The sequence below is a fragment of the Rhinolophus hipposideros genome (assembly GCF_964194185.1).
Source record: "Rhinolophus hipposideros genome assembly, chromosome: 10".
Classification (NCBI taxonomy): domain Eukaryota; kingdom Metazoa; phylum Chordata; class Mammalia; order Chiroptera; family Rhinolophidae; genus Rhinolophus; species Rhinolophus hipposideros.
In genome coordinates this window covers 85,875,213-85,898,539 of record NC_138056.1, presented here as the reverse complement: position 1 = coordinate 85,898,539, position 23,327 = coordinate 85,875,213, and the positions used below count along the sequence as shown (strand labels likewise).

The 23,327-nt window shown below is 44.0% G+C and overlaps 2 protein-coding genes across 11 annotated transcripts in view; one reads left to right on the top strand and one right to left on the bottom strand.

Annotated features, from left to right (window-relative positions):
- The window catches only part of IFT46 (intraflagellar transport 46), a 29,027-nt gene extending 19,537 nt beyond the window's left edge, over positions 1-9,490 (top strand). For 3 of the 4 annotated variants that reach the window (XM_081062489.1, XM_081062488.1, XM_081062491.1), the window contains 5 exons: positions 4,544-4,665; positions 5,032-5,098; positions 8,093-8,153; positions 8,454-8,539; positions 9,025-9,490. In XM_081062489.1, the coding sequence (XP_080918615.1) occupies positions 4,544-4,665; positions 5,032-5,098; positions 8,093-8,153; positions 8,454-8,539; positions 9,025-9,120 (432 nt within the window). In that variant the 3' untranslated portion in view covers positions 9,121-9,490. Of the gene's footprint in view, positions 1-4,543; positions 4,666-5,031; positions 5,099-8,092; positions 8,154-8,440; positions 8,540-9,024 lie in introns of all 4 variants that reach the window. The other variant, XM_081062490.1, reaches the window with a different exon arrangement.
- Positions 3,637-23,264, bottom strand: TMEM25 (transmembrane protein 25). Of its 7 annotated transcripts, XR_013994169.1 has the most exons (10): positions 23,201-23,264; positions 22,675-22,821; positions 22,099-22,410; positions 21,389-21,676; positions 21,058-21,186; positions 20,717-20,747; positions 20,476-20,576; positions 20,249-20,335; positions 19,997-20,126; positions 3,637-4,480 (listed from the first exon to the last, which is right to left on the bottom strand). XR_013994169.1 is itself a non-coding variant. In XM_081062474.1 (9 exons), exons 2-9 carry the CDS (start codon positions 22,742-22,744, stop codon positions 20,053-20,055), a joined length of 1,092 nt encoding a protein of 363 aa, XP_080918600.1. In that variant the 5' UTR covers positions 22,745-22,821; positions 23,201-23,264; the 3' UTR covers positions 18,733-20,052. The 7 variants fall into 7 exon arrangements, 4 of the variants coding, with proteins under 4 accessions (XP_080918602.1, XP_080918600.1, XP_080918601.1 ...); XR_013994170.1 differs by lacking the exon at positions 21,058-21,186 and having other exon boundaries at positions 3,641-4,480; XM_081062474.1 differs by lacking the exon at positions 3,637-4,480 and having other exon boundaries at positions 18,733-20,126.
- Positions 23,265-23,327: the final 63 nt, after the last annotated feature.

The window sequence follows — 23,327 nt, the reverse complement described above, 5'->3', positions numbered from 1 at the left end:
AGTCTGTTTCATCTGATATCAGTATAGCTACACCTGATTTTGTCTGGATACCATTTGCTTGGAGTGTGAATTTCTACCCTTTCACTTTGAGTCTATGCTTGTCCTTGTAGCTGAGATGTGTCTCTTGGAGACAGCATATAGTTGGGTTTAGTTTTTTGATCCAATCTGCTGCTCTGTGCCTTTTTATTGGTGAGTTCAGTCCATTTACATTTAGGGTGATTATTGATATATGAGGATTTTCTATCATTCTATCTTTAGTTTTCTGTTAAGGCTGTGTCTCCATTGTTTCTTTGCCTTTTTATTGTTGTCTGTTATTTCTGTGTGTTGGTATTCTATGATGTTTCCCTCTGTTTCTTCTTTTATTACAGTATATATTTCAGTTCTGGATTTTTTTTTTTTTGAGCAGTTACCCTTAAGTTTATGTAAAAGAAAGTTTGATATTTAGAATATTGCATGTCCTTCAGCATGCCTACTTTCTCCATTCCCATATTCTGGTTCAGGCCTTTATTCTCCCCCTTTTTATGTTTTGGTTGCCACAAATTGTCCCTGTTGATGGTGGTTCGAATAGCCTCCTTTAGTATTTCTTGTAGTGCAGGTCGTGTATTAGAAAACTCCCTCAGTTTCTGTATGTCTGGAAAGGTCTTTATTCCTCCTTCATATCTAAAGGATATCTTTGCTGGGTATGTTAATGTTGGTTCATGATTTCTCTTTCAATAGCTTGAATATTTGGTTCCACTCCCTCCTGGCTTGTAGAGTTTCTGCTGAAAAATCTGATGATAATCTGATGGGCTTTCCTTTGTAGGTTACCGTCTTCTTTTCTCTGGCTGCCTTGAGGATTCTTTCTTTGTCCTTGATTTTTGACAGCTTCAATACAATGTGCCTTGGAGATGGCCTGTTGGGATTGAGGTAATTAGGTGTTCTATTTGCTTCTTGGATTCGAGGATCCAGCTCTGTCCACAAGTTTGGGGAGTTCTCACTGACAATTTGTTTGAATATATTCTCTGTTCCCTTCTCTCTTTCTTCTCCTTCTGGTATGCCCATTATTCTTATATCGCTCTTTCTGATGGAGTCAGGAAGTTCTTGTAGAGTTCTTTCATTTCTTTTAAGTCTCAAGTCTCTTTCTTCTCCCATCCATGTCATTTCCAGGTTTCTATCTTCGAGGTCACTGATTCTTTCCTCCATCTGGTCAACTCTACTACCTAAGCTGGCTATTTCATTCTTAATTTCTTCTATTGAGTTCTTAATTTCCAGAAATTCTATTTGGTTCTTTTTCAAAATTTCAATTTTTTGGTAAAACGTTCATGTTGTCCTTTGATTGTGTTTCTGAGTTCATTAAACTGCCTGTCTGTGTTTTCTTGCATCTTGTTGAGTTTTTTCAGAACTGCAATCTTGAATTCTCTGCATTTAAGTCACATATTTCCATATCTTTAAGTTAATTTTCTGGAGACTTTTCACTTTCTTTCTGAGCTGTCTTGTTGCCTTGGTTATTCATGGCAATTACTGATTTATTATTTGTCTTCCTAGACATCTACAGGAGTGGCTTCTGCAACAGGTTGATAGGAAGAGGTGTTTCTTTTGTTTTCCAGTACTTGTTGGTAGAATGTTTTATTTTCTCTCTGACTGCAGCCTTTTCTTTTTCCTCTCACACTGTAGTGTTATTTTTTCTCTGCACTATTCCACTTCTCACACAATGGGGGGATTCCCTGGAAAACGGGCTTATCCTCTGTTAACAGTTCGCCTGGGTCATAGTTCCTGTCAGGATGCGGAGAGCTTTTGAAGTTCTAAAGCTCTTCCTGCACCAGATTCAGAGCCCGTGTGTTTCAGCAGTTCTGTTTACCCCTGCAGGGATCCTCCCAGATAGGTGGGGCCAGGGGCGGGGTGAGTTGTGAGAGGTGGTCCAGAGCAATGGCAGCGACCACCACCACAGCCGGCCTTGCTTCCACAGCTCCCTCCCTATTGCCGGAACTAGTTGGGCTGCAAATCTGTGTCTGCGGATCACAGTTCTCAGAACTGCAAATATTCTGTTCTTTTGATCTGACACTGCTACTGTTCTGCTTCTAGCACCGGGCAGGTGGGGGCGGGGCGAGCTCTGGGAAGGTAGGGAGGGAGCGACTAGTCTCCGTGCCTAAGGCTTCCGTTCTCTGTGGCAGTAAGGGCCTACACCACCATTTTCAGCCTTCTTCCCTCAGTCTTTGCTCCGAGGTCTCTGCTGTGAGCGTTGGGTTCAGCCTTGTTATATGGTGTCCCCTCAGCCCTGTGGGCCATAAACGGAACTGAAGCAGTCCAGGTTCTTCCCTCTCCCGCAGCTGCGGTGGTTCTGGCATGCAGCGAGCTTGGAGCACTGAGCTAGGTCTGTGTCCTGCGCCCACGGAGCCCCGTGTCTGCACTTCTCCCTTCCCCCCTCCCCCACTCGCGCAATATGCCCACCTTTAGGTGAATTCAGTCGTGAAGTTCTTCGTCTTGCCTGTCTGCTGTGCAGGGAGTCCTTTGTAGACTTATGGTTTTTCCATTTGTTGTAAATTCCAGGGGATATTGCCAGAGGCTCACCTCCCACCCCCATTGATGACCGGAAAGTCTGTAATATATTTTTCATTTGTATTATCAGATCTTTTTTTTCAAATGGTTCTTTTTTGTGGTTTCCATCTCCATTTCTATGCTTTCTCTCTCTCTGTTGAAGTTCTCCCTGAGATCTTTGAGCATTCTTATAACCAGTGTCTGGAATTCTGTGTCTGATAGATTGCTTATCTCTGTTTTGCTTAGTTTTTTCTGGAGCTTTGTTCTGTTCTTTTATTTGGTACATGTTTCTTTGTCTCTCCATGTTTGCTGCCTCCCTGTGTTTGTTTCTATGTATTAGGTAGGGCTGCCATGTCTTCCAGTTTTAGTAGAGTGGCCTTATGTAGTAGGTGTGCTGTGGGGTTCAGTGGCACAGTCTGCCTGGTCACCTGAGCCACATGCTCCAGGTGTGTCCCTTGTGTGGGATGTGTGTGCCCTCCTCTTGTAGTTGAGCCTTGGTTGATAATTACGCATCAGTGGGAGGGGCTGACCCTTGGGCTCACTTGTTGTGAGGACTGGCCTGGACTACAGTGGAAGAGTTGTTGTGCAGGGTCTGATCCTATGGAGCGGAATCTGCCTCAGCAGGACTCTGGTTCCTGCCCAATCTGCCCCTTGGGTGTGCCGTACTTGGAGGCAGCTGGGTGATGCTCCAGCTCATTTTGAAGCTGGGCACTGAGGGAGCCAGCCCCAGGACCACCTTGGAGGGGATGCACTGTAGGTCTACTTCAGCCACAGCTTGTTCCCCACTCATGGCTACCCAGCAATAGCCAGAAAGAAATCCGCAGATGGTTGTCTCCCATGCTGTGTTTGGAAGTGCCTTGAGGGGCCAAGCCACGAACCAAGGCTGGCTTCCACTAGTGCCGGCTTAGGGCTTCTCAGCCAGAGGTACAGGAGATGCTCAAGCCAGATGCTGCTTGTCTGGGTTCTCCGAACCTTTGAGAGACCCTAGGGAAATCTGCAGCTTGAGCCAAGGCTGGTGGTCTGCATGAAAAACGCACTGAAAGCAGCCTGGGTGTGCCCCAAAATTGGATGGGGCCAGGTCTAAAATCACCAGGGAAGGGTGAACGAACAGCAGAGACTCAGAAATGGCAGCCGCCTGTGTTCGCACACCATGAAAGCGGAGGGCTCAACAAAAATACAATGGCCTCCACCAGCAACCCCATCCAGGAGAAAGCCACCTCTCCCGTCCTTGTCCAAAGCCAGACAACTCAATTCCCCACCATTTGTCCCTGCCACCTTTCTAGCTGCTGTCACAGTGCTGGAGCTCAGAGTGAGTGATTCTGTTGGTGGGTAAGTCTGTGCCGGGTCCCTTTAAGAGGAGCGCCTGTGCGTGCAGCTGCACTCAGTCTCCCTCAGTCACAATCTCTGCTGGTTTCCACAACCAGAAATTATGGGACTTCTCTCCCCAGCACTGGAACCCTGGGCTGGGGTGAGGCTGGTATCTCTCGCTCCTTTAGGGGGTGGAGGGACCTCTACAGCCAAAATAGCCCTCCCGATCTTTAATGGTCACATGCGGGTGTGTGACCAGCACGCTCTGCATCTCTGCCCTTCCTACCGGTCTGGAGGTGGCTTCTTCTGCAAGTCTTTAGTTGAAAGTCTTCAGTGCAGCTTGATTTTAGGCAATTGTCAATAATGGTCGTTTTGTAGATTAGTTGTCATTTTGGTGTGGTTGTGAGAGAAGGTAAACACAGTGTTTACCTACTGAGCCATCTTGGTCGTCTCTCTTTTATTGTCTTTTTCATTCTAGCCATCCTAGTAGGTGTGAAATGGTATCTGATTGTGATCAGTCTTATCCTATTGACCTGCCCCTGTCCCATGGTTCCAGAAAATTTTGTCAGTGTTTCCTGTAATCTTCAATTGGCTGCGATTAGGCATCCCTTCTCATCAGCTACCTTGTGTATGAAATAACAGCATATGATGAGTCACTCTGTAAAAACAGGAAAGCTACTTCAGTGCCATCAGCCATGCTTCCCCCCCCCCTTTTTTTTAGCAACATATGAAAGTAAAAAGCCTGGAAGATGCAGAAAAGAATCCCAAAGCCATTGACACGTGGATTGAGAGCATCTCTGAGTTACATCGTTCTAAGCCCCCTGCGACTGTGCACTATACCAGGTAAGAAATACCACGTTCTTTACCACAGTAACCCATGGTAACCTTCACCACCTGTGAACCCATTTCTTCTGAGAAGACGGCCCAACAGCTGGGAACATATTTGATCAACCTGAGGTCCTATGGATCTTGGCAGCTGCTGGCTGAGATTGTAGACATAAAAATTGTGATTTATCTGGTATTATTACTTAGCCAGCTGTTTCAAACCCCAGGGCCTGGGTAAGTTTGGTCTTCCCAGTCTTTGTTCTCCTGAAATCCTAATGTGCCACATTGAGAAACTCCTTTAATTCTAAATATCCTGATCCAAAAGTTGCTGATGTCAATTGTCCATGTTTCTTATTTATATACTTTATATACCCTATACTTTAGGCCCATGCCTGATATTGACATGCTGATGCAGGAATGGTCCCCAGAGTTTGAAGAGCTTTTGGGCAAGGTGAGTTCAAGATAGCAGGAACTAAGAAAGTATGGCATGCACTCTAGAGCCCAGTGTTTTCTCTCTTTCCATATTATCATTAACTCATTAATTGAAGTATAACACACAATCAGAAATGTACATGTGTTAATTTTCACTAGCTGAACACCTCTGTGTAAATCAACACATCAGATCAAAAAACAGAACATTGCAGGCAGCCGGATGGCTCAGTCGGTTAGAGCGCGAGCTCTGAACAACAGGGTTGCTGGTTTGATTCCCACATGGGCCAGTGAGCCGTGCCCTCCACAACTAGATTGGAGACGAGCTGCTGCTGAGCTTCTGGAGGGGCAGTCAGATGGCTCAGTTGGTTAGAGCGCGAGCTCTCAACAACAAGGTTGCCGGTTCAATTCCTGCGTAGGATGGTGGGCTGCACCTCCTGCAGCGACTGGATTTAGAGCTGAGCTGCGCCCTCCACAACTAGATTGAAGGAGAGTGACTTGGAACTGATGAGCCCTGGAGAAACACTTTGTTCCCCAATATTCCCCAATAAAATTAGAACATTGCTAGCATCCTAGAAGCCCCCTCATGCTCCCACCTCCCAACATAAACACCACCCTGATTTCTAACAACATAGATTAGGTTTGCCTATTTTGCATTTTATTTAAATGTAATGGTACTCTTTTGTGTCTTATTTCTTATCTATATCGTTCATCCATATGGAGATTCATCCATATTGTTTCATATATTGTGGTTGTACATTTGTTCTCATTATTGTATGGTATTCCATTGTTTGAATATGTGACAACTTATCCATTCTATGGTAGCCGTTTGGGTAGTTTCCAGCTTGGGATTATTATAAATTACTATGGAATATTACTATAATATTTCTAACACATACCTTTTGATGAACATGTGTACTTCCTGTATTATTACTTTTCCAGAGAGATATTTATGCTATTCTAAGAAGCTGATGTCCTATTTATAATTACCTCAAATTAAAAAAAGAAAGAAAAAAACAGGAGTAAATTTAATAAGGAATTGGCAAGATTTTTTTTTTTTGAAAGCAAATTATAACCCTTTTACGAAGGGCAGACACAAGATCTGAATGAATGAGGAGTTAAGCCATGTTCCTAGATGGGAGGATTCAATCTCATAGCACTGTTAAGTCCCCCCCAATTTACCATGTTAGTGTAATGCTATTTCTATTAGGGTTTTAACTGCATTTTTTTAGAAATTGAAAATTTGGCAATAAAAGTTACCTGAGAGAATCAATTTTTAAGACTACTCACAGAAATTATAGGGAAAAATAATGCAGGATTTGGCCTATCACATATTAGAAACACATTGTAAAACTGTAGTAAATAGAACCATAATATATTGGCATAGAAATAGGTTAGCAGCACGTAATAATCTGAAAGCAAACCCATGTGTATGGGGGAATTTCATGTATAAGAAAGGTAGTATTTTAAATAATTGGAGATAGAATGGGTTGTGATGAGACCATTGACTACCAATTTGACAAAAATTAAATTAGGTCTATGCCTCAACCATATGCATACGTGAATTTCAAATGAATTAAATAGTTAATGTAAAAATAAAGCTATACAAGTACCATTTTTTAAAATAGGAGAAATATTTAATACTGTTAGTATGGTTAGGTGTTTCTTAGCATAATAAGAAAATAAAAAATTATGGAGAAAATGTGATAGTTACCGTAAACAAAGTTAAAAGTGCGATGGGCTGAGAAAAAATACTTAAATATATATATTACTATCCATGCAAAGAACTCTCACATATCAAGAAAAGAAAACTGAGCAATGATGATTAAGGCCACCACATTTAAAATTACTACACCAGCTCCCCCAGGTTCCCCTCCCTCTTTCCCTGCTTTTCTTCCATAATACTTACCTTCTAACATACTGTGTACTTTACTTTGTTTTTTTCCCCTCCCTACTAAAATATAAGCTCTATGAAGACAGAGTTTTTTCTTTTTTAACATGTTTATTGGGGAATTGTAAAAGCAAAGAATTTGAAAACAATCTCTTTCCTCCCAGCATTTTAAAGCTGTAGCTGAGGAAATATGTCTGATTAGGGAATTAGGGAATTGATTGTAGTAAATCCATTCAGTGAAATGATTATACAGTGGAATATTATTTGGCCTTATTTTGCTCTGATACAGAGAAATATCAATGATGCTGTTAAGTGAAAAAAGGAAATTACAGAACTATATAAGTTCTTATTTTTGCAAAAAGAGAACAAAAAATTTTTAAAGAAGCTAATGGTCTTTAAACTTACAATATAACTTGTTTACATCCAAAGTTTGTCACCTGAGATGTCATGTCCATTTTTTCTGTTCCTTTGGTGTACAATACTAAGTAACTATCAATATTTAGACATAACCTAGTTTCAGTTTCTTCTTCACACAGGAAGACAGCATGGTAGTATATTTTACTTATAAAATCTTTTGGTTCTGTTAGATTATCTGCTAATTTGGTGGTTAATTAATATGACTGATTTCATTTTACTGATGAGAGAAAAACAAATAAACATGTTGTATTACTTGCTAGGGCTACCATAACAAAGTCCACACACTGGGTGGCTTAAATAACAGAAATTTATTTATTTTCTCACACTTCTGGAGGCTAGAAGTCTGAGATAAAGTTGTCGGCAGAGTTGATTTTTTCCAGAACCTTTCTTCTTGGCCTTCTTCTCCCTGTGTCTTTACATGGGCTTCCCTCTGTGTGTGACTGTCTTAATTTCCTCTTCTAGTAAGGATATCAGTCATGTTGAATTAGGGTCCACCCTAATGGTCTCCTTTTCACTTAATTATTTCCTTTAAGACTATCTCCAAATACAGTCATGTTCTGAAGTTAGGACTAGGGGTTAGGACTTCAACATATGGATTTTTGGGGAATACCATTTAGCCCCTAACATGTATGTGTTATATTAGGAACTCTTTTTCTTCAGAGAGTGAGTTCAGCCTTTTGACTTTGGTCCATCCCATGTCTCTCCTAGGTGAGCCTGCCCACGGCAGAGATTGATTGCAGCCTGGCAAAGTATGTTGACATGATCTGTGGTAAGCTCTTCCATCCCATCCTTGTCTCCTTCTCTGGATAAACACACTGTGGGCTTTTGAAAAGCTTTGTTTACTCTGGGAAGATAGCATCCTCAGTTAAAGCCTTCACTGTAAGCCAGTTGTGCTACTGGCAGCACTCAAGGGTGGTATTTGGGCTTCTGTGACGTATTTGCCCAGTATTTTATCCCCAAGGCCATAGTAACACATCCCATGTGGGAGGGGATTGGCTATCCTAAACGAAAATGCTCCGTAAGTCATGGATTTTTGTTTGGTTCTGCACATGGGAGTTCTTGATTTCAGCCATCCTAGACATCCCTATCTACAAGAGTCGGATTCAGTCCCTCCACCTGCTCTTTTCCCTCTACTCGGAATTCAAGAACTCACAGGTAAGACTAGCCCTAGAGATTGACTTAAGGTGTAGTGAGGATGGCTGCAGTCTCCACTGTTCTGAGTCTGCTGTGGTTGTGTCCTGTGACAGTGGGGATGTCTCTGCCTAGAGTTGCCATTACCCTTCTCTGTAATTAAGAGAGCTGCAAAACAGGCAAGGGTAGGGCTTTTAAAGGAAGGGAAAGTAGAGGTGATATCGGCTTTAGACGAGGTTAGGTAAGGATCTACAGAAGACAGTCACTCTTACAGGAGAACCAAGTCGCCTAATGAATGGAAGCAGGAAGGAAGGAATAAAGGGGTTCATTTTTGAAGGAGATGGGGCAAATTTCTAGCTGTTTTTCAACGACAACACCAAGGAATTGTTTGGGAAGTAAAGCTGGGAGAAAATTGAACCTTAAAGTATTGTGAAGAGGTTAGTTCTTGCTAAAATGTAGCAAATAGCATATCCTAAATACTCCATGCCCCCTCGCCTCTTTCCTCACAGCATTTTAAAGCTCTAGCTGAAGGCAAGAAAGCATTCACCCCTCCATCCAACTCTACGTCCCAAGCTGGAGATGCAGAGACTTTAACCTTCAGCTGAGACACCTCCCAGGTCACTCTGTTTCAAGGCTGAGCAGGCTCCTCTATCCCAGCTGAGAAGAGATTGTTATCAGCCACCTGGCGTCCTTGCCTGTGACACAGGTTGTCCTACTACCGTACCTTCTCTGCCAGAAAGCACTGCACATGCTTGTTACATGGCTTCTGCCTGTCCTGATTTTCTTTCCATGGGAATTGTGCATCTCTACCACTGGGGACTTGAATTAGAAGAATTGGATTTCTGGGATGCCAGGATGCTCAGGTCAGGAGGAAACTTTAAAAGATATCCTTTTTCGGGTAACAATGGAATTATTTTCTTTCATTCTTAAAGTTAGTCGGCAAAGATTTTACAAATAAAATACTCTTTCGGGTTATCCTGCTGCTCTTTTTTGGGGGGGCGGTAATAAGCAGTATATAATCTAACATCTTTAATTTCATGTACGTGAATATAATGTATATCAACTTTGTACGTGAGATACATACAGTAAACATTTTATTCAACAGGTAATAATTTACAATGTAACTGACTAGGGAGCTGTCTATTTAATCTATACTTAAATTAGATCTGTACTTTAAAAGGAAAAGAATCTAATATCGTGTTTCCCTGAAAATAAGACCGAGCCGGACTATCAGATCTAATGTGTCTTTTGGAGCAAAAATTAATATAAGACCCGGTTTCATTCTACTATAATATAAGACTGGGTCATATAATAGTATGGTATGGTAGGGTAGGGCATGGCATGGCATGGTGATATGATACCAGGTCTTATATTAATTTTTGCTCCAAAAGATGCATTAGATGACCCTGCTAGGTCTTATTTTCAGGGAAACAGGGTAGTTTACTATCATAGAAACACTGACATTTAAAACAAGGCTATAAAATAATTTACATATATCCTAGCATCTATAGAAAGGAAAGAGTTGTATTTTGTGGCTGTGTGCAATGAATGGCGTATTTTAAATATTTAGGTAATAAAATGTTTTAGAAGCAGTTCATGCAGTGGTCAAAGCACGGGATGGCCGTTCCTTCAAGATGTCCTGTGTCTTCAACATCAGTGGACATAAGACGCACACTAGGCACAACTGGGGCACACTAAAACAAGTCTCCAACAGTTACACAAGTTGACATCCTTTCTTCCAACTACAAATACAGGTCATGACTTCTCTCAGCTGTGGGAATAGTCAATTTACACTTAAAGTGATTTACTGTCTGTCCTGGAGTTCTGTGTAATATCTGTATGCCAGGTAACTAACAGAACTTCCTGGTTTTCACGACTTTACTCTGATACTTCACAGAGTGCTCCCCATGTCTTATGACATAAATATCCAGCATATCCTGCTATTCCATGAAATGAAAGAGAAAAGGCAGACTGAGCATAATGTAGAGAGAAGGAACTTGGCCTAGTAATAGACATTAAGTGAATAGCAGTTTAAGCAAATCAACTTTGTGAAACGAAATCAAACACCAGTCCTCCAAGATTGGCAGTAGAGGGGAATCATTTTTCTCCCGGAACTGATTTTTTTTCTGGGGGTCTCTCACCAGTTACTGCTCTCTGCCTTACAGGCTCCCTGCCTGTCTAGCTCCAGACCTGCCTGGTTGTGGTCTCAGGGAGCCTAGCTATTTCAGTAATCAAGGTAAGAGGTAACTGTACCTTGGATTAGGGTGGGAGTGGTGGTAGTAGAAGAGATGGACAGATTTGGGAAATATTTTGGAGGTTATATCAGCCAAGCTCCAGTCAGGAAGTCAGAAACCATGCTAGTTACTTCTAAGAAAGGGTGTTAAATATGGGAAATTGGTTACAAAAGTAACCAATTTACAAAAGTGTTGGAAGGGCTCAAGAAACAAAAGGAAGAATGAAGGGTGCTAAATAAATGAAAGGTTACAGGGGTGGTATCCTGTGCGGACAGAGCCAGGAAAGCAGTTTCCAGGCTCTCGACCTCACGTGGAAAGGTGCTGGCTCGGGTAGTAGATGGCCATCAGCTGTGGTCGGATGGCCGCCAGCTGTTATCAGAGAGCCGTTAGCCACTAATATTAACTGCCGTGGCTACACGGGCAAGTGCGGATTGCAGCTAGCAAGTGAAGTGAGCAAGCGGACTGTGGGGTGTGGATCGTGTGGATCCTACTTCCTGTGTCTCGCCCGGCCGCCTGTGAGACTGCGGTGCAGGAAGAGCCCTCGTTGGGGTACTGGAGGATGGTTGTTTTTTGTGTCTCGACCAGCCGCCATGGAGAATATAGTGGTATGAACCCCTATCCATGGCTCCGTGGGTGTTCCTTTTTGGCCTCACCATGTCCTGCGTTCTTATGTGGGAAGCGGGAGCAGAGACCCTGCATGACAGCACCAACGAGTAAGAAACATGGCATTAAATAGAACTTAAAAAAAATAATAAATAAATAAATAAATAAATAAATAGAACTTAAAAGGGCGCCTCTTTGCAGTATGACAGCTGAAGCCAAAAGGCAGAACGCTGCCTTATTCAGCCTCGGCTGGGAAGTGGGTATTGGGCGACTCTGATTTTTCACTGCTCTGAGCGTGGTTGCAAATGATCGTGAAAACACTGCAAGTGTTGACTTTTGGATTACAAATAAGTTTTAGCAAGTGGATTCAGAAATATGGAACCTGCAAACAATGAGGATAAATTGTATTACCTGCCCAACTTACTGTTTAATGTGTGAGCCTTTAAGCTTTTCTCCCTAGCTCAGCACATCCACAGTAACTCGCCAGTGATCACCTTCAGACAGTTTTCATCACGAGCTCCTCTCTCCTCTTCAATAATCTGTAGTTACTCCCTGTAGGCTACTTGTTCTGTGGCCCAAGGAAAGAACACTTATAATAAACACTAACTTAACTCTTAGTCTTGTCTTGTGGGTGAAAATATGTATAAACATTAAGTGCCACAAAATTTAAGATATAATAATTACATTACTAAGTATACATTTTCAACGTGGCCTTTTAGACTATCCATTTGGCTACTCTTTACCTACCCAAAAGTCCTATTTTCCATCATTCCCAAATGTTAACCAATATGCTTGCCATGCTCTACACATGACTCACAAGTTCCCTCTTCTAACTACACCTTTTCCTTGCTGGGATTGTCCCTCACCTCTGCTGATCCCGGGTTCTCAACACTTCTAAATAAGTAAATATGAAACACAAATATTTACATCTTCCTTCAACCTTATTTACTAAAATGACAGTACCAGAATAAAAAAAAAAAGGATATAAACCAGCAAGGACAGGTAAGAAAGGTAAGACAGGTAAGAAAGACAGGTAAGTAAGAAAGAAAACAATGAAAGACTAGATAGCAAAATTTTAGAAGATGGACAAATGGTAACTGATTTAGTGGGTGGGTGGGGGGAAGCTGCAATTTGACTACCTATGAAGGAGGAACCGAGAAACTGATAAGAAGTAAGCCATTTGATACTGGTAAGGATCAGGAATTAAAAGACCTCCCCAAACAAGGTCTGACAAGTTTGCAAACTCATCCTAGAAAAAGTGTTACATACCTCATTGCTGAATATCACTACAGTCACCTTCAAAGGACTCCCCTTGGGAAGCTATGCACCGACAGCAGCACCTAGTCCACCCTTCAAAGCAATTTTGGAACTCTTTTTCTGGAATGGCCATGAGAGCTGTCATCACATTACCCTTGATGTCCTGAATGTCATCAAAAATGTCTTCCTTTCAATATTTCCTTTATCTTCGGGTAAAGAAAGAAGTCACTGGGGGCCAGCTCAGGTGAGTAGGGAGGGTGTTCCAATACAGTTATTTGTTTACTGGCTAAAAACTCCCTCACAGACAGTGCCGTGTGAGCTGGTGCATTGTCGTGATGCAAGAGCTCCTTTGGGACCATTTTTGCACACACCTTTCTCATGCCAAGATTTTCAGTTAAGATTTTCCTAACTGTTTCTCTATCGATGTTTACTTGGTCTGCTATGCTTCTCACAGTCAGCTGATGATTTTGATGCACAATTCGACGAATTTTTGCAATGTTTTAATCAGTTCTGCTTGTTACTGACTGCCCTGATCTTTCTTCATCAGTGCCGTGTTCTCTCCCCTCACAAAATTATTTAATCCATTTGTACACTGCTGTTTTCTTCAATGGCATTATCCCCATAAACTTGGACTAACATGTCCCTGATTTCACTTTCACTCTTGCCAAGTTTAACAGGAAATTTAATGTTTGTTTGTTGCTCTACTTCAAGCTCAGATATTCTCCTGACGACACACAAAAACATGCAACGACAATAATGAACGCCACTCAACAAGACTCCGCCACACGTCAACATGAACACAGCTGTGAGACACTGATAGACCAAGGTTATGAAAGCTTACTGAGCTGTTTGTACAGGGCTGCCAATGTAAGCGCACAGTGGCAAGTTTGTGAACTTAATGGTCAGACCTCATATTTCTGGTGGTATGTGTGCAGGGTATGGCTGAAAACAGAAAGATTGGTTGAAAGTTTGTAGAAAGATTTGATCCCCAGAAACGTCCCCATCTATGCTGCCCACCTCCTTACCCCAATAGAAGATAGTCACCTTTGAATCAAGGAGGCTCTGGCCAGGAGAATACCAAGTAACTATGAGGACAGGAATAAGGGGCCATATTTAAAATAAGGATAAATTAAGGAATGAGCAGTGAGACCTTCAGCCCTCTTCAGGTTCATACCTCTAAAGCATAATATTAGAAGTCTTCTTTTGGGAAATTGATCAGCCAAAGAGAAAAGACCTACAGATACTGACAGAGTCTTTAAGCAAATATCCCTACCTACCCGTCAACTTCCAATCAACTTTCTGGTATCTCATTCTTATGTATGTGCATTCATGCATGTTTGCAATTCTCATTCTTCTTCTTTTTTTTTAACAATCACTTTCTTAGATTTTTTTTAATCTTTTTTTTTAAATTGGGGAATATTGGGAAACAGTGTGTTTTTCCAGGGACCATCAGCTCCAAGTCGTTGTCCTTCAATCTAGTTGTGAAGGGCACAGCTCAGCTCCAAGTCCAGTTGCCATTTTCAATCTTAGTTGCAGGGGGCGCAGCCCACCATCCCATGCGGGAATTGAATGGGCAATCTTGTTGCTGAGAGCTCACGCTCTAACTAACTGAGCCATATGGTGTCCTGCAACTCTCGTTCTTAAATGTGAACATACAGAGATCACCAGACATTTGAAGAAAGCCAGAAAAAGAGACTAAAACTGACAGAACAAAGGAAATTAGAAACAAAGCAGGTAAGATTTGAAAAATGAAATACAATATTCACAGAGCAGTTCTCAAACTTGGTTGCACATTAGAATCAACTGGAGATATTTTTATCCCTATCTCCCCACCCCTTCCCCTTTGGCAACCATCAGCTTATTTTCTGTATCTATGGGTCTTTTTCTGTTTTATTTAGTTTTTTTAGATTCCACATATGAGATCATATGGTATTTGTCTTTGTCTTTGACTTATCTCACTTAGCATAATACCCTCTAGGTCCATTCATGTTGTCTCAAATGGCAAGATTTCATTCTTTTTTATGGCTGAATAATATTCCATTGTATGCATGTACCACATCTTCTTTATCCAATCATCTCTTGATGGACATCTAGGTTGCTTCGTATCTTCGCTATTACTAGTAATGCTGCATTGAATGTGGGCATGCATATATCTTCTCAAATTAGTGTTTTCGTTTTCTTCAGATAAATACCCAGAAGTAGAATCACTGGATTGTATGGCAGCACTATTTTTAATTTTTTTGAGGCACCTCCAAACTGTTTTCCATAGTGGCTGCACCAATCTGCAATCCCACCAACAGCACAAGGATTCCCTTTTCTCCACATCCTCGCCAACACTTGTTTGATTTATTGATGATAGCCATTCTGACATGTGTGAGGTGATATCTCTTTGTGGTTTTAATCTTCATTTCCCTGATGATTAGTGATGTTGAGCATCTTTTTATATGCCTGTTGGTCATCTGTGTGTCCTCTTGGCAATAATGTCTAACTGGGTCCAATGCCCATTTTTAAAAAAATTTTATTGGGGAACAGTGTGTTTTTCCAGGACCCATCAGCTACAAGTCAAGTCATTTTCAATATAGTTGTGGAGGGCGTAGCTCACTGGCCCATGTGGGAATCGAACCGGTGACCTTGGTGTTATAAGCACTGCACTCTAACCAACTGAGCCAACAGGTTGCCCCCACCTATGCCCATTTTTAAATTGGATTGTTTGGGGGTTTTTTGGTGCTAAATTGTATGAGTTCTTTATATTTTTTGGATATTAACCCTTTTTCAGATGTATCATTTGCAAATATATTCTCCCATTCAGTAGGTTGTCTTTTAGTTTTGTTGATGGTTCAACTGGAGATCTTTTAAAGAAAAGTTTCTATGCGACAACATGGATGGATCTTGAGATTAGTATGCTGAGCAAAATAAGTCAGACAGAAAAAGTTGAGAACCATATGATTTCCCTGATATGTGGCATATAAAACTGAAAACAACAAAAGAACAAGACAAACAAATGAAGAAACAAAAACCCATAGACACAGACAATAGTTTAGTGGTTACCAGAGGGTAAGCGGGGAAGGGGTGGTAGATGAAGGTAAAAGGGATCCAATTTACGGTGATGGACAGAGAACTGACTCTGAGTGGTGAACATACAATGTGACATATACATGATGTATTACAGAATTACACCTGGATGTACACCTGAAAGCTATGTAACTTTACTAACAATTGTCACCTCAATAAACTTTAATTAAAAAAAGAAAAATTTCCTATTCCAGTGAACATACCAGGCTAATTAAATCACAATATTTGGAGGTAGGATATCAGAATCCACATTTTAAGAAACTCCTCAGATGCAGACAAATTTGTTGCACAGAGATGAGAAGATTCCATATCCATGAAATAGGAAACTTACAAAAAGAAGATGCAATATAGCAAGAAGATATAAGAATTATAAACATTTACACACCTAATAACAGACCCTCAGAAGATACAAAGTAAAAGTTGACAGAATTGAAAGAAAAAATAGACAGTTCTACAATAATAGTTGGACACTTCAGTACCCCACTCTCAATAATTGACAGAACAACAAGACAGAAGATAAGGAAATAGAGGGTTTGAACAACACAATAAACAACTACATCTAACAGACATATACACAACACTCTACCCAACAACACAGGGTACACATTCCTCTCAAGTGTATGTGGGACATTTTCTGGGACAGAACATAAGTTAGGTCACAAATTAAGTCTCAGTAGATTTACAAAGACAGATATACAAAGTATCTTCTCAGACCACAATGGAATGAAGTTAGAAATCAACAGAAGGAAAACTCAAACATCCACAAATTCATGGGAATTAAACAATACACTCTTCACCAATGGGTCAAAGAAGAAATCACAAGGGAAATTAGAAAATACTTAGGGATAAATGAAAACAAAAATACAACATACCAAAACTTATGGGATGCAGCAAAAGCAATGCTCAGAGGGAAATTTTGAGCTATAAATGCTTATGTTAAAAAAAAAAAAAAACAACACCTCAAATAAACAATCTAACTTTACAATCTTAGGAACTAGAAAAAGGAGAAACAATCCATCGCTAGCAGAGGAAGGAAATAATAAAGATTAGAGCAAATGAAAATAAAATAGATAACAGAAAAACAATAGAGAAAATTGACAAAACCAAAAGTTGGTTCTTCAAAATGATTAACAAAATTGAAAAGCCTTTAGCCAAGTTGTCTAAGAAAGATAAAAAAGAGAAAACTCAAATAACTAAAATCAGAAATGAAAGTGGGGATATTACTACCAATTCTATAGAAATAAAAGGATTAGAGAGTACTATGAATAATTGTAGCCAACAAATTGGATAACCTAGATAAAATGACAAATTCCTAGAAACACAAAACCTACCAAGACTGACAAAGTAGAAAATCTGAAAGACCTATAAGTAGTAAGAAGATTGAATCAGTAATCAAAATTTAAAAACAAAGTAAAATATACATAAAATGAAATTTACCATTTAACCACTTTTAAGTGTACAGTGCAGTGGCATTGAGTACATTTACATTGCTGTGCAACCATCACCACTATCTAGCTTCAGAACTTTTTTGTTATCCTAAATTGAAACTGTAGCCATTAAACAATAACTCCTGCCTCTCCCTTTCCCTCTACCCAGCTCCTGGTAACTTCTATCTTCTGTCTTCAGAGTTTGCCTATTCTAGGTACCATGTAAGTGGAATCATACAAGATTTGTCTTTTGGTGTCTGGCTTATTTCACTTAGCATAATGTTGTCAAGGTTCATCTGTATTATAGCATATGTCAGAATTTCCTTCCTTTTTAAAAGGCTGAATAATATTCCATTGTATGTATATACTACATTTTCTTTATCCATTCACATGTTAACGTACATTTGCATTGTTTCCACCTTTTGGCTATTGTAAATAATGCTGCTATTAGTATTGGTGTACAAATAACTGTTTGAGTCCCTGCTTTGAATACTTTGGGGAATAAACCTGTAATAAGTAAAATTGCTGAATCATTTAACTTTTTGAGGAAATGCTATACTGTCTTCCACAGTGGCTGCACCATTTTACATACCCACCAGCAATGCACAAAGTTGAACATTAATTTTCACAAGTTCTTATTAGTCTATTGTGTCTGTAGATTTTCCTGTTTTGGAATTTGATATAAATGGAGGCATAGAATATGTGGTCTTTTGGGTTTGGCTTCTTTCATTTAGCATAGTGTTTTCAAGGTTCATCCATGTTATAATTTGATGGGCGTTGACTTGCATAATGAGCAGGGTTTTTCAGTCTGCATTTTCTCAGAAAGTTAACTTTTGTCACATTCTCCAAGGAGTGTGTGACTCAACAAAGATGCAAGGAATCTCCAATCTAATGGAGAATTGGGACACCAGTTTGAAAGTCCATTTCTTAGCAAACACTTGCAAGGATAAGAGATTTGCCAGGGAGCAAATCTTTCTGCTAAAGTAAGACCTTGAATGCAGCTGAGAGGAAAGCATGCAGAACCTGTAGCCTTGCCAAAGAACCATCAAGGAAGGGGCCCTAGGACCTACAAAAGGAATAGTGGAGGTCAACAGAATTGACTGGTTGCTAAAAGTTCTGGACCCATGAAGGAGCTTACAAACAAAATCAACAGAGGTTGGAACTAAGGTCCTCTCAGGAGGCTGGGGCAGCCTTAGCCACTTCCATGGAGGAAAATACTGAACAAAAGAGAGACGAGGATAGGACATGGCTGGAAAACCCAGAGCTATGCAAGCCAAGCCAATCTGTCACTAAAAAAGGTAGACTATTAATCTGCCCTGGTGATCGCTCAGAATTTTCTTTTTCCCCCCAGAAAAATCACCGCTTAAGTCTGAGCCTTCTGTACCCTGGGTCAGGGCAAAGGGGCTCAGTTGTGGCTTAGCCACAGTCCTGGGGAGGAGAGTGCCCAGTGATACCGACCAAGGTAGACTCAGTCCCGGGTATGTCTATGATCCCCATGGGCATTCTTGAAATAGAAAATGCCATCCCCACCCCTGGGAACAGTGTAGTTAAAGAAATAATATTACTTATTTTTAAAAATAAAAGATTTAACGCAAATAAAGTAAAATGTTAAGATTCAAGAGTTGAGTGGTGGGTTGTTTGCTGTATTTTGTCTACTGTGTGATTTAAAAGATCTCATTAAGAAACATATTTGAAGGAATGAAACGCATGTAACATTCACTCCCTCAAGTTTATTGAATTTACTGTGTGCTCAGCACTGTCCTAGGCAGTAACATGAGAAAAATTATAAAACTAGACAACAATGAAAAATATACTCCACACTATGTTAATTTGCACTCATTTTCATGATGCTTTGTAAAGTGTCCTTAGGTCATTTTGGGGTATGTGGTCTCTTTCTCCATGTCCCCCTAAAGCTTCCCACACTGTTGAATTAAGTGCCACTATGACCATCCCCTGAAGAACAAAGGGTAGGACAGGAAGAGTGGGTTGGTCAGGGGGGCAGTCAGAGGTTGGTCAGGGCTGGGGTCGGTCCCATGGCAGGGGAGACATGTTGAGAAGGAAACCACCAATGCAGAGGGCTCAGGGCATTCAGTGAATCCCAGGAAGACCAGACTTGGGGAAGCCACAGAGAGGGCCCTGAGGCCCTCACTCACACCCTCCCCACCTGCGGGGAATTACTAACAGTGTAAAAAAAATGAAGCATAGCTACATGCTGTCCTAGATGCCACCAGATTTCTCACCTCCCTCTTTTCCTTCTGATTTGTGTTAACACCAGGCACTAACACCACCAGAGGCTGGGCCAGTGGAGAAGTCCAGTGCCCAAGAGAAGGTGGGGACAGAGGCGGCAAAGAAAGGGCAGAGGTATGTGCAAAAGGGACTAGTTTGTGCTTGGCCAATGCTCCTGGGCCAGAGGTTGGTTCCTGTGCAAAGTGCAGTTTGGTTCTATAAAGCTAGCGAGGTCCTAAATGTTCCCTGAGGGAACCAAGTTGCATAGCATGGGAAGGAAATCCAAGATGTGCAGGACCCTCCTTGTCCCACAAGGCATGCCCCCACGCCTGCTGTAGAAGGTGCTGAGGAGTACTGGTGGAGGGCACAGAGCAGGCCCAAGCCAACAGGGCCGTGCCACACTGACATGCTGGATGATCTCTAATACCTGGGCCAAGAGCTCTATCTGACTGGACATGAGTATAACATGCAGGACCCCCACCTGAGTTAGAACAAGGGCGTAGGTCCAGCCAGCAGCCTCGCTAAGGGTACCTATGCCCCTGAGGGTCGGATCCCAATGAACCATCATGTGGATAACAGAGAGGGCATCCCAACCAGGGGGCAAGCAAAAGTGGCAGTGGCATGGCCTCCTCTTGTCGGCAACACGGCTGGGCAGAGAATACCTTTGAAGAGTCCGAGGCTGCCCAGAGGCCATGGCCCTCTCTGTCTCGCCCTGGGCTCAGAGCCAGATCTCATCACTGCTCACACTGGGTACTCGATAAATGTAGCCCAGCACTGGGAGACGGATGAAACCTGTAGGGTCACAGATGCCCAGGAGTCGGGAACCCTTATCCTTGGAAGTTGGCAGACCCACCTCTGTCCCTGGGGAATCAGAGGCATAAACACAAAGGCTGGGGAGCACGGGAGGAGGGTACCTTGGCTGGTGAGGAGGCCGTTGGGCTCTCGGTCCAGAAGTTCTGGCTGGCTGTTGTTCCGAGCCACCTGCTGGTCTGCTGGTTTCCCTGCGGGGTGACAAAGGGGATGATGTGCAGTACAAGAAGTGTGCCTGCTGGGGCTTTGCCCTCCTAAGAACCAAGGTCTCTCTCCTTCTCAGAAGCACCTGTGAAGGTAAAGCGGGGCAAACAGAGGGTCCTGGATGTACCTCTGGAATCCGGAGTGAGGTCGTTGAGCTGGAGGTTGGATGGGAGGGACAAGTTCTCCCGTGGCAGGCGCGCGTTGTTGAGTTTCACGTTGTTGGACTCACTGTGGGGCAGACAAATCCTGGTTCCAGCAGGCCCGGATTCCTGCTTTCAGGCCCATTCCAGAACTATCAGCAACTGCAGACTCCCACCTGTCCCCATGCTGCACCTCCATTCAGCCCATTCACCCAGCCCCAGAGTTACCTAGAGATCAGAGACGGGCGCCGGGAGGGGCCTGAGGAGAAAGAAAGCATGCCACTGTTCTCAGTGTGCCCAACCTGGGCTCTGCGCCTCCTGTCCTTTCAGACCCAGGACCCTCATGCAAGGAGTTTCTCAAATGCCCAGCCCTGACTCTGGGACCAGGGGTATTGTTCCCGGTGCCCGGTCCTGCCACCTCGGATGCACAGGATTTACCCATGGGCACACCCGTGAACATGTGTCAGAGATGCCTTGTTCTGCCCAGCCCTACTTGCTGTCCTGCTGCTCACCCCTGACCTCATCTCCACTCCCCAGCCACCCTCTGCCCCACACTGCTTTGGCCCTACCTTTGGTCTTCTCTTTCCTGCAGACCAGGCAGGCCACCAAGGTGCTGAACGCCACCAGGGTGCCCAAGGCAAGCCCTCCAGCCACAACAATGCCAAGCAGTGGCACTTCCACCCGGGTGGCCAGGAGTCCTGTAGGTCATCCTTTGGTTAGGTTCTGAGGGGGCAGGGCCCCCAACTCTGAGATGTCACAGATCCTCTGTCCTCCTTGCCCAAGGCGGCTGGGGACAGCTCATTCACAGGCCTCACTCAGGGGGCAACAATCCTCCCATTTTCATACTGAGATTCCACACCCACCAGAGGCTTTGCTGCGCCTGTTAGTGGCAGTGCTCACCTGGGGCTGGAAGCGAGGCACTGGTGACACCCACATCATTGGTGGCTACCACGGACAGGTTGTATGGCAGGCTTCGGAGCTGCAGCTGCACAGTGTGGTTGGTGAGCCAGGGGTAGTTCTGGGCATCCAGCACCAGGAAGTTGGAGGTGTTGACAGTCACTGGCCCATTCTGGTCGATCCAGGTCACATTGGCAGGTGGGTTGGCACGCACCAGGGCAAAAAGGACAAGGAGGCCCTGGTCCTGAGCTTCCTGGTACTTGGCTCCGACCTGAGCAATCTCTGGCTTAACTGGTACAAACAGAGGCCAATATGCTCTCACCATAGCTCCTCATACTCCTTGACCTTTCTTCCCAAACCCAGAAGAGACCTCTCCTTGAGGGGACACTGGGAAATAGGATGGCTGGGTCCACCTTATAGGCAGCACTGTGCGGTGATCAAGAGTATAAACACACTAGAGCTAAAATGTCCAGATTTGAATCCTGGCTCTGCTACTTACCAGCTGTATGACCTCTACCAGATTGCTTAACTTCTCTGTGCCCGTTTTCTCATTTGTAAAATGGGGATAACAACAGTTATACTCATAGGATTACTGTGAGGATTAAAATGAATTAATATTTGGAAAGTGCTCAAGTGTTTGTTAAATGTCCTATCAGAGCACCAACGAGGTGGCTGCTGGGGGTGCCCGGGCAGAGAACCTCAGGGACACTCACATTGCACATTGAGGATGATGGAGGCGTTGGCTGGCCGGCCACTGCCTGGATCCTGCACAGAGCAGTTGAGCTCATGCTGGGCCCGCTGGGCCATGACAGTGAAGGTGCTGGTGCCTCCAGAGAAGGCCTCTCCGCCCACACTCAGCAGTCTTGAGGTGCTGGCCTCCTGCGGCTGACCATCCAGGTACCAGGCCAGTTGCAGGGCGCCAGGCTCCCCTGCCACTCGGCAGGTGAAGGCGTGGAGTTCATTCTCCCGAAGTGCCCGCTCAGCCCAGGCCTGGCCATCAATTCGGGGCGCCAACTCCCCCCAACCTGGAACGCAGCGGGGTTTCTGAGATAGGCTTGGTACTATTCTGTGACCAGCATGAAGCCCAGTTACAGAGGGGCAGCCAGGAAACAGAAAATGTGGGTTCTCTCACCAGGGACTGGCTAGATCTGGGTGGGTGGGTGAGGGGAACCCAGCCCTGGTGACTGGGGCCTGAAGTGGGTATCCAAACAGGAGGCGCAGGCAACCAAGGGAGACAAGGGGATTTGGCTCTTTCAGAGCGTGGCCGCGGGATGCGGAGCGCGGGGTACCTGAGCGCAGGAGGGCCGGCAGGAGCAGCAGCGCGTGCGCGAGCGGAGCTGGGCGCGGAGGCTGCGCCATGGCGGCGAGGGCCGGGCTGGGCCTCGACGTTGCTCAGGTGAGATCAGGCCAGCTTAGTGACTCCTCCCGGAAACGGACTGTCCCGGCACACAAACGCAGGCTGACCCCAGAATGGAGGCGAGGACGCGAAAAGCGCAGCCCAAAGCCACCCAGCGCGTACGTGAGCCTGAGCGCCCTGCGGGCGCGGGGCTGAGCTCCGACCCCGGCGGACAGACAGCCCCCCCCAGGCTCGGACGCACACAGGCCGAGACTGCCCCTCCCGAAAGGGATGGTCCTTCTCTAGACCCCGCGTCTCTCCCGCCCCATTCCTCCTGCCCCCACTCTCGCCCTACCCCCTTTCCCATCCTTCCGGTTGCTCCGGCGGACACGGCCCGAGGAGGAGGTGACGCGGCGGCCGAGGCACCCCCCAAGCTTCCCCGCGCCGCTCTCGGGGGGGGGGGGGGGGGGGCGGCTCACCTGTCTCCCGCCCCGAGCGCAGCCACCGCAACTGCTCAGGTCTGATCCACACCGCGGGGCCTGCAGGGGCGGGGCTGAGCCAGGCACGGCCAATCAATGGCCGAGCACGCGGCCGTCCCCCACGCAC

Coding starts and splice junctions, on each gene's coding strand:
- TMEM25 (XM_081062474.1), bottom strand. CDS start 22,744: ATGGCGCAGCCTCCGCGCCCAGCTCCGCTCGCGCACGCGCTGCTGCTC. Junction 20,336..20,475: donor CCTCACTCCGGATTCCAGAG/GTACATCCAGGA, acceptor GTCACCCCGCAG/GGAAACCAGCAGACCAGCAG. Junction 20,127..20,248: donor CGGCCTCCTCACCAGCCAAG/GTACCCTCCTCC, acceptor GTGACCCTACAG/GTTTCATCCGTCTCCCAGTG.